This window comes from Mangifera indica, chromosome 11 (assembly GCF_011075055.1).
Source record: "Mangifera indica cultivar Alphonso chromosome 11, CATAS_Mindica_2.1, whole genome shotgun sequence".
NCBI lineage: Eukaryota > Viridiplantae > Streptophyta > Magnoliopsida > Sapindales > Anacardiaceae > Mangifera > Mangifera indica.
In genome coordinates, this window is record NC_058147.1 from 6,369,365 (window position 1) to 6,380,180 (window position 10,816).

At 34.7% G+C, this 10,816-nt stretch overlaps 1 protein-coding gene and 1 long non-coding RNA gene across 2 annotated transcripts; both read left to right on the forward strand.

The window, feature by feature from the left end:
- The first annotated feature begins 1,636 nt into the window (after positions 1 to 1,636).
- Positions 1,637 to 5,603, forward strand: LOC123229804 (probable receptor-like serine/threonine-protein kinase At5g57670). Its single transcript, XM_044655775.1, has 10 exons — positions 1,637 to 2,132; positions 2,228 to 2,325; positions 2,586 to 2,832; positions 2,915 to 3,682; positions 3,769 to 4,017; positions 4,104 to 4,267; positions 4,373 to 4,452; positions 4,594 to 4,741; positions 4,826 to 4,975; positions 5,057 to 5,603. Exons 1-10 carry the CDS (start codon positions 1,946 to 1,948, stop codon positions 5,297 to 5,299), a joined length of 2,334 nt encoding a protein of 777 aa, XP_044511710.1. The 5' UTR covers positions 1,637 to 1,945; the 3' UTR covers positions 5,300 to 5,603.
- A 2,419-nt stretch (positions 5,604 to 8,022) lies between these two features.
- Positions 8,023 to 10,750, forward strand: LOC123229805. Its single transcript, XR_006504943.1, has 3 exons — positions 8,023 to 8,818; positions 8,910 to 10,419; positions 10,524 to 10,750. It is a non-coding gene; the product is annotated as an uncharacterized LOC123229805 (long non-coding RNA).
- Positions 10,751 to 10,816: the final 66 nt, after the last annotated feature.

Below are 10,816 nucleotides of genomic sequence, written 5' to 3' on the forward strand. Positions count from 1 at the left end.
AAGGTTGAGTTGAGGTGGTTAATTTTTGGACGGTGGTGATTAGCGACGGTGTACCACCCTACACATCAACTGAAGTGGGACCCTTTTCTCTTTTTTGGGTAGTAGAGAAATTTCACTTCTGTGGGTGGGTAGGTGGGCCGGGTGGGGGACCGCACCCGCATCACGTAACGTTGCTGTTCCAATTATTTAATTTCTTCTCGTTCAATTATTTCCAAAAACAAAAAAATGTTTAAATCCTGAAAATAAGAAAGAGAGGTGGTGAGCAATATACGTAATTATCCTACAAAAATCTTTAGTGTACGGAATTCTCGTTTAGGTTGTGGCCACGTGGCCGTCGGCTTGTGGTGCGCGCCTTGGTTTGATGTTTTCGCAGGATTCACAGTCGAGAAAAGTTGCCACGTGTCAGGAATTTGATTGGGGAGCACGTGATGATAGTTAAACCTAGTAGAGTGCACACTACGAAGTCACGGGCAGAGTAGGTCACAGTCATCACCGCCCAATCAGCGAACGAGTAATCTCCAATTAATGTCGAAACAACGTAACAATAATCCTCCTGATTAATTAATGATAAACACAATTAACTCCTTGAAATAAAATGAAATTGACAATTAATTTAGATATTTTAAATACAATTGTCTATCCAAATTTTACTTTAATCTCAAAAATATATTTACAACATTTTAAAAACTTAAACACTCATTTATAAACTAATTTTGTTAAAATTTTTAATTAAAAATAAAAATAAAATTATTATTTTATTATTAAACTCTAAAACTCTAAAAATTGATATTATTTCTCCTATTAGTTTAGAAAATTAACAAATTTTTCTAGATAAAATTTTAAAAAATTCACTCCCCTTACCCCCGTTTCTAAGTTTCATCTCTAGTGGTTTAGAGAATTCGACTGTTGATATTTTTTGATATGCATCATCTAGATAGGGAAGACATGATGAATCATCCTTCGTCCAGTCTTCTAGACACCAATAATGAATGTTGTCCTTCGTGATTGGTTGGAAAGCGTTAATCATCAATATGAATGATAGTGGTATAAGAAGGGAAACAAATCGTAAGAATGAAATATTAATTTTTTAAACTTTATAAATGAAATAAAATATTAATTTTTAAAATTTATAAGGGAAAATGATATTAATTTTTAAGATTTTAGTGTTTAATAATAGAATGATAATTTTATTTTTATTTATAATTAACCATTTTAATAAAAACTAATTTATAAATAAATGTTTAAAGTTTTAAACTGTTGTAAGTTCGCTTCTAAATCAATTAATTGCGATTACAATGTAAAAAATGAAACATTAGGTAGGTGGTGGTATTTGCCCATGAGCCACTTTCCTGAAATAGAGACTGCAGACGCGCGTGCAGAAAAACAATTCTCTCTCTCTCTCTCTCTCCTCAGTTTCAATCTTTGGCTGTATTTTTGTAAAATCTTTGAATTGAACGAGTCAAATGTGACATTAATTAAGCTGAATTTATGTAATTTATTAATTAAGATAAGATTAATATTGTAAGTAGAATTTCTTAATTAAAAAAATAGTTGGAAACTTAGATACGTTCTTGAAGAAGAAAAATAAATAAATTAAATATCCCCATGCTTTTTTTAATGACCTAATTTAATTTTATCTAACAGTCTCTCTCATCTTCTCCGTGTTATCACCACGTGGTCATCATCGGCGCCGTGTAGAACACACAACCTTTACTCGAGTGTAGCGTCAAAACTCCTCTCAATGCTTTCTTTTTCTGGTCTGGTTGGCGAGCTTGAAAAGCCAACAAACTGACGACGGTTAGCTCATAAGAGAAAGAAAGACTTTCTCTTTCTCTTTCTCTCTTGCCGAACCTCAACAGTTAACATTTATATAAACTTAAAATGATCAGAAGTTTTGGACAACAAAACGACAAACAATTCGAACTCATTTGTTAACATAGCAGCAATGAAGATTGTGCAACAGGTTAGTTTGGTCGGAGGAGAAGCTGACGTGGCGGGTTCATGTGGTGGCGGGACGGTGGTGGTGGCTGTGAAGTTGGACTCGCATAGTAGAGAGTTGTTGACGTGGGCTCTGGTCAAAGTTGCGCAGCCTGGCGATACAGTGATAGCTCTTCATGTTCTTGACAACAATGGTAGGTGAATGTGGTTTATTACGTGGGTTGAGTGTTTTTCTTTTTGATTGCGTTTTGAATGGTTTTAATGATAACGTGAAATGGGCTGCGCGTAGAAATTGTGGATCGTGATGGGAAGTCTTCGCTTTTGTCACTCGTTAAAGCTTTTGACTCTGTTCTTGCCGTGTATGAAGGTTTCTGCAACTTGAAACAGGTTTGGCCTCTTTCACTTTATTTTTTGTATGTCTCTTAAACGTGTTATTTGTTCCTTTCTCTCTGCCGGATTGTTGCGAAATTGAATGATTTTTTAAAGAAAATTTCAGTCTTCAAAAGAAAGTCAGGTCCAGTGAGAAAACTTATGGAAACTTTAGTTTGTTAAATATGCGAAAGTTATAGTTTCTTTTGTGTTAACTTTTGGTACTTTCTTGAATAGAAATGAAATTTTCGATATTTATTGTAATGTAAATGTTGCAGGTGGATCTGAAGCTTAAAATATGCAGAGGAACATCAATTCGGAAAATTTTAGTTGAAGAAGCAAAATCTTATTCTGCATCCAAAGTTATAGTAGGCACTGCTAGAAATAACCATACGGTACGATCATCAACATCTCTGGCTAAATATTGTGCTAAGAAACTGTCAAAGGAATGTGCAGTTCTTGCGGTTAACAATGGAAAAGTTGTTTACCAAAGAGAGGGCCCTCCAAAATCTGCTGAAACACAAGGTTGTTAATTTTTTTTCTTTTCTCTTCTGAGAGGGGGTAGATATTTTATTTTATTTTTTAATATTTGTTTTACTTACTGCAGGAACTAAAGATCATCGCTGGAATAGTTTGCTTGATGTAATACACCGGTCGATATCATTGACTAAGAATGCTGGAGGACCAAAGAATTCTAAAGTAGTGACTGATGATGCTCCTAATGCAGCACAAAAATCTATTAATGATCTTGGTTCTATGTTGAATTTGGAAAGGGCCTTGGTGAAAGCCGGTTCAGATTGCTTGGAGAGTGCTAGGAAACAGAAGTGCTCCATTTGTGGACCAGCTAGAGTATTACCAGATGATTCCTGTAACCCATTTGAAGAAGAGTCAAGTGGCGATGGTGATGGCGGCGGAGGTGAAGGTGAATCTTTGGCTATAGTTCCTGTTCAAAAGTTAGAGTCACCTTCAACTTCTATAACTTTAATGATCGGACAATTGCCTGAAGCAAAGCCTGGATGGCCTCTGCTTCGTCATGCAGTGTTATCTGAGCCACAAGCTCCTGACAGGTCTTCATTGAGGAAGATCTCTGTGGTTCAATGGGCATTGCGGTTGCCCTCTAGGCAACCTTCACTTGTTACAGATTCAGATCATAAACAAAGTGGTATTCCTCAAGGTGACGCTGAATCACCTGGTTTGGATGGAGAAAGTGGTGCAATTGTTCCTGTAGGAAATGAGATTGTTAGTACTTCACCTTCTCACAGAAATTCAGCAGAACTGCCCAAGGAATTGGAGGGTCTACATGAGAAATACTCTGCTACTTGCAGACTGTTTAAGTACCAGGAACTCCTCTCTGCAACATCAAATTTCTTGGCCGGTATGTTTGGATCTCTAACTCCTGTTTATTTTTGTCCATTACGTGGGAACTTGGTTTAGTCTAAAAATATTTATTATTGATTCCAGAGAATTGGATTGGAAAAGGAGGCAGCAGCCAGGTTTATAAAGGTTGCCTTCCTGATGGCAAGGAACTTGCTGTGAAAATCCTGAAGTCATCTGAAGATGTGCTGAAGGAGTTTGTTCTGGAAATTGAGATAATTACTACATTACACCATAAGAATATCATCAATCTTTTGGGATTCTGTTTTGAAGACAATAATCTTCTTTTGGTTTATGATTTTTTATCAAGAGGAAGCCTGGAAGAAAACCTTCATGGTATGTGAACTGATAATACTAACAGTTATATTTGACTTTGCATTTAGTTTTCAATTTGGTTTACATCTTTTTGCTTACTCATTTAGGTAACAAGAAAGACCCTCACACCTTTAGTTGGAGTGAGAGATATAAGGTGGCTGTAGGGGTGGCTGAGGCCTTGGATTATCTCCACAGCGGCAACACTCAACGTGTGATCCATAGGGATGTTAAATCATCAAATATACTACTGTCGGATGATTTTGAGCCTCAGGTACCTTTCAAATTTACCTCTATTTGTTTTGTATTTTTTATATGATAGTGCTTAAAACCAGAACTGGTTCATAACTGTTCATGCTTTTCTGCTTGGTTTTCTCAGTTATCTGATTTTGGACTTGCCAAAAGGGCATCAACCTCTGCATCACATATAACCTGCACTGATGTTTCAGGAACCTTTGGGTACGTCATTGCTACTCTCATAGTCATTTCTTTACTTCTCGCCTATACTTCTGTTCAGTTGATATATTTCAAAGAAAGATGCAATTCTTTATTTCCATTTAGTTCCGAACATTACCAGAAAATTTTTGAAATATGCTGCAGTTACTTGGCCCCTGAATACTTCATGTTTGGCAAAGTAAATGACAAGGTTGATGTCTATGCATTTGGTGTTGTGCTCCTTGAGCTTCTCTCAGGCAGAAAGCCGATCAGCAATGACTATCCTAAAGGCCAAGAGAGTCTAGTCATGTGGGTATGTATTATGAACTGATTGAATTTACTCATAATGGACCATTTGGTGTTGTTTTTTATTGAACAAGTGAAACTTCTTGTCCAGGCAAAGCCAATTCTAAATAGTGGGAAGGTTATACAATTGTTAGATCCAACCTTGGGCAACAATTATGATCATGACCAGCTGGAGAGGATGGTTTTAGCAGCTATACTCTGTATCAGGCGTGCGCCCCGAGCTAGGCCCCAAATGAGTCTCGTAAGTTATCTTTTATAGCTGCTATAGCTCCATATGGGGAAGTTGTTTTAACATTATGAGCTTTACTCTTATTTATCCCAGGTTTTGAAGCTCCTCCAAGGTGATGCTGATGTAACTAAGTGGGCAAGACTACAAGTTAACATTTCAGAAGAATCTGACATGCTAGATGACGAAGCCTGCCCGCGTTCTAACCTTCAATCCCATCTTCATCTAGCACTGCTCGATGTTGAGGATGATTCATTCTCCATTAGTAGCATTGAGCAGAGTGTCTCATTAGAGGACTACTTGCAAGGAAGGTGGAGTCGTTCATCAAGCTTTGACTAACCACATTACTGGAAACAATAATTGCCAGTATGAATTGTTCACTTGAGTGATTCTTTTGTATATCCTTTTGGTTTCAACCCAATTCACCAGTGGGGTTTTGCGTCTTCTCTGGATTGCTTACCAAATAGGCGTTGGATGCGAGGTTGTTCGTGGGTGTGCCCTCCTCCTTCCCTTACTAGTCATAATTGTTGATCTCAATTGATCAAGAGTTTGTTATAGCTTTACCAACGAGTGTGTTGTACGTTGTAACAAGCTTGTCATGATTCATAAGGCAACAAGAATTTATGGATTTTCTGTTTGTCCATTTCAGATACAGCTTTATGACTAACAACATGCTCACACAAGTCAATTCCTTAGCCATGACCCAAGTCATTGTCATCTCTGATCTTCCATTGTTACTGTTTCGAGGTTCCTTATCCCCGGTTTAATCCACATCCTTTGTTTGGTCCTCATTTTCTGCCAAAAAATTGTCTTTCAAGTCATTAGCATCTTCAACACCCACTAACTTCTAAAGAGGAATTCTGATTGTGATGAGTGAACAGGTCTCATCCACCAGCTATTGCCACCGACAGTCATCACCGAAAAGATTATATCAACAACCTTATCATCCCTGTAATATTTATTTTCACTTCTGAAAAATATCTCCATCTTATTAGATATTATAATGATTCAAAATTATATTAATTATCTGTACATATAATTTTATTATTTCTAATACATATGAATTGGTTTTGGTTTAGTATAGGCTAAAAGACTATTTCCCACCCAAGTTTTAATATGTTCTCAAAGTTTTATTCATGGATATTGGAAAACTCAAATTCACACTTATGGGTCAACTTTAGTTAAAATTTTCTATTAAAGGTAAGGGTAAAATCGATATTTTATTAATAATGTTAAAAATATAATATTCATTAATTTTTCTTTCTAAATTTTAAAAACTAACAATTTTACTTGTATATAAAATTTTCCAATTTTAAAAAGTCATATTTTTTCCCCTAAACCTAAAGTTTTATTTTTCACCATTTTCGACGTCAACAATATCTCATCTCCACTCTAAACCGTTGTTAACTCTGTCTCTTCACCTCTTTGGCTGGATCCACTCGTTGATGGCACCAGATTTTGTTAAATCTGGATAGGTAGATGACACCAGATTTTGTCAAATGTAGACCCATCGACGGCTCCAGACAAATCATTTAAATCTGTTGACGTATACATACTACAATTCGTCTGGATTTAACAAAATCTTGCATCATCGAGGAATGGATCTGACCGAAGAGGTAAAAAGACAAAGCAGCAACAATTTAGGGTGGAGAGGGGAGGTCATCAATATCGGAGATGGTGGTTGGACTGGTGAATAAAAAATCCCTAGATTTAGTATAAAAAAAATATAATTTTTCAAAGTTAGAACACCTTAAACAGAAATAAAATTATTAATTTTTAAAATTTAAGAGGAAAAATATAATAAATTTTATTTTTTAATATTATTAGTAAAATAATAATTTTTTCCTTACCTCTAACAATAATTAGTTTATATGTAAGATTTTAGATTTTTTAAATTCTATAAATATGTATTTGTTTTACGGTTTAAACTTCAATGGGAAATGGCCCATTGGCCTTTAGTATATTGGACAATTTCGATGGTTCTCAGGTAATCTCTGGCCTCTCATTTGCCACTCACGGTTGGGCTCTCAGGATTAAGGTTCTCTTCACTACCATGCAAAGGGGATAAATGGACGTCTCTAAATCTATTTAACGTTTAGTGGTTAGTTCATGCCTATGAATTATAAATGGGGATATTTTAAAATAACCAAAAATTAGGGTCTATGAAAAAATAATCAACTTGTTGACTTTCATACCGATATAGCCATTAGATCGTGGCATGTCAAATAGTACTCTCACGTATAGAATGTATTTTTACTGTTTTCTCCCGTTTTCTAAAATTTATCCCAATCTTTCTGACACCTTTCCTGGGCAAATGTAACCAGACCCACCATTTTGTTTTTGTCATCTTCCTTCGTTGACGTTCTTCATTGCGGCTTCGAAGATCCTGAGTACTTTTTTTGGCTTAGCCGTGCTTGTTTGTTGCCTATATTGCACAAATTTTATGGTAAAATGTTGTGTTAATGCTTTTTTTTTACTGTTTAAAGTTTTTCTATAAAATTTGGGTTTTAATGTTTAGTTTGAATTTGATGATTTTGATTATTGTTTTTAGATTAAGTTAAATTCGATTTATGTTAATGAATTTGATGAATTTGTGTTATTGTATAAATACTAAGTCTAAGTAAAATTAAAATAACTCAAATTTAATTCGAATAAAAATGATTTTATTTGATTTAGTTTGATATAATATCAACCAAACATAAGAATTATTTGTATGTATTAATTTTACTAAACACGAGATTAATTTATATACTTAGTAATTTTTAATATAATCTATTTTGATAATGGTATTTAATTTTTTATAATAAAAGATTGTTCGAACAAACATAACCTTAGAGTATTATGCGAAATGTCCCATTGGGGGTTTAATTGCAAAACTTTATACTCTGAGGGGATTAAGTAATTTTTCTTTTGTTAAAAGTTGACGTAGGGGTGTAAGTACACATTTTAAACTCTAAGGGAGGTTAAGAACTATTTATTTATTTTGTGCAATCTCCACGTTAGTTAGGAGTGTGTTGGAGGTTGACGACTATTATTTTGTGGTAGACTAAATAAGTGAGACAGTGTCGACCAATGGAGAAGAGATGTGATATTCATTGAAGCTGTTCTTTCTGGAGCAGCTGACAATAAAGTAGTCATGTGAAGCCGTGAAGGAGCACTATTTCGACAACAAAGGAAGGAAAGCCAGTCACGGTCACAACGAGACCCAGCTATGTATGATGAGTCACAGAAAGGTGAGGTACTATCACGATGGAAGGAAATCAATGACAAGGAGCATTTGTCATGCAAGAGAAGAGTGTGGCCGACAAAACGGGGAAAATCGACAGAAGAGAGATGCTGATTGCAATAACACCTGTAAGGAAATTGCAATAAAAGGCATGATTGGTAAGTGTTACGACAAGAGAAAGGTGTTGGTGAAGAAAGAACTACAAGAGCAAGGGCTCTATCAATTGTTCGTGATCGAAAAAGGGAAAGGACAGTGTTGGTGAAGAAAAAGGATGCTGAGAGCAGGGGCTCTATCGCATGTCAGTCTTGAAAAAAGATGACAACGACATGGGAGGAAACTATCATGTTGTAAAGGGAGACAACTATAAGAAGAAAAAGAAGGAACCTTAGTTTCATGAGAAGGAATGAACTTATTACAATCAAGTAAATCAAAACATAATAAAAAGGTATATTCTTTTAACACTCTTTGGTTTAGATACTAAAGAGTATGCAGGTATCAAAAGACGATGATCATTTGTCATATCCTCTGAAAGTCCTGCCTTCACTCTTTCCCTTGAAAAGAATAGCATCCTGGAGAATTTTTGTGCAAAATTCAATCTCTATATCCAATTTTAGCTCCTTGTCTTCAATCAGGTACGTGAGCATGAAAATATCTATTCTGCTGCTTCTTTCAATTTATGTATTTGTATTATTTTTCCGGCAAATAACCTCATTGTTCTTTCAGTCGGAAATTGTTGCTGCAAGGAAAGAGAGATACAGTTTACACAACTTCAAACGATGGATTTTCCTAAAAAATCTAAGGTAATAAGTGTTGGTGGATCTAGTCTAAAATGGTCAAAACCCATTGAAAATCGTTTGAAGAAAGCTAATGAGGTAAGGCCTTAATGCATAGTGACAGACCTTTTTTTATTCTTTTTCTTGGAACTTTAACTGTTGTTGATAGATAGAACTACGCATTTCTGAGCTTACAATGAGATATAAATGAAACAAGAAAGAAAATAAATAAAACACTAGATTTTCTATGTGGTTCTAGTTCAGTGTGATGATTCAAAAGTTTAGGTCTATAGTGCAGCTATTAGTTGATACACGAGAAAATAAGCTTTTATATATGTTTCTATAGATGTGTTAGGCTTCTGCCCTTCTTTTTATTAATGGTTTATATTCATGGGACTTGACATGAGAAGTCACATTCAAATAAGACTATATTAAAAAATAATTTTATGAATTTATTCATATTTTAATTAAGATAAAAAGTAAATATTTACAATATCAAAATTATCCCAACTTGTAAAAGTGAAGATAGATAGTTTTTATTTGTTGTCAGCGAAAAGACTTTTAGTAGATTCTGAACTGATTTACTGCTAAACAGAGATCTTCTTCTTGTTGTGGGCTGGAAACTCTATCCGAGTTCTTTGTGATTTAGTGAACAGGGGATAGATTGCTAGTATTGCGGCTGGTCACCACGTCGTAATTACTAGGACAAGTTTCTTTGAAGAGATGCTTCTCGGAAAGATACCTTGCGGGCAGGAGTAACCTCTAAAAATCAACTAAATGGTTTTTTGCAGTTAAAATGTGCTTAATCAATATTATTTTTTTTGTTCATTATAGGAAGCTACATTGGCAGTAAATCTCTAGAGAGCAAAATGGTTTAAAATCCTTTGCTCCTGAGACAAAGAGCTGAAGTCATTCTTCCCATAAGTCTCTAAAGAGCTTACAGCTTTTTCAATATAGATCAATGTTAATCTTGATTTCCTGATGTGTTGTTAATTTTGAATATTGTCACGTTTTTTATGTGGATTTTGTAACACATTCAATTTCATGTTCAGTGCATTTTTTACCAGGATGCTTTGAAGATTATAACTTTATGATGATAGTTTTCTGATTATGTAATTTTGTAATTGATTTTAAGTATATAATGCTTTTCCAGGAGAATGAATATTTCGCATTGGTTCAGTTGGATACAAAATGGATTCTTCAAGATGGACCCTTCAGAGGATATCAGGTAGTACCCAGTTTATTTATTTATTGTTACTTTCAGTTGTCTCCATCTAACTGGCCAAAGCAGCTTTAATGGAAGTTAATTTTGCATACTGTCATGTTTTTTATGTGGATTTGGAAAACGCAACAAGAAAGATGAAAAATGTCCATATATTCACGATCCCTCCAAAATTGCAGTGTGCACAAAGTTTCTGAATGGTTTATGTTTCAATTCCAACTGCAGGTTGACTCATAAGGTTAATAACTGATTGATAACCTCAACCCCAAGTTGTCCACTTCAAGGGACAGGAAATTCTTTCTCATATTTTGCTGGAAATTAACCTTTTTATATTTCCTGCAGGTCATACCAGAAAGAATGCCGGATTGTTCTTATTTCTTGCAGGGTGCATTGTTTTGCTATGTTTTATTTTAATTTAGGCTACTTTCTGCTTGAAAATATAGAGATAAGATAACCTACCTTTACCCCTTCTATGTTATTTTTTATTTTGTAGGACTTCTTTTTATTGTTTACAGTGTACATCAATACAATTTTACGGGAATTTAGAAATGAAATGAAAATACAAAAGCATTGGGATTATCAGACGAAAGTGTTGGATTTTTTTTCCTTTAAATTTGGAAATTAGAAATACCAAA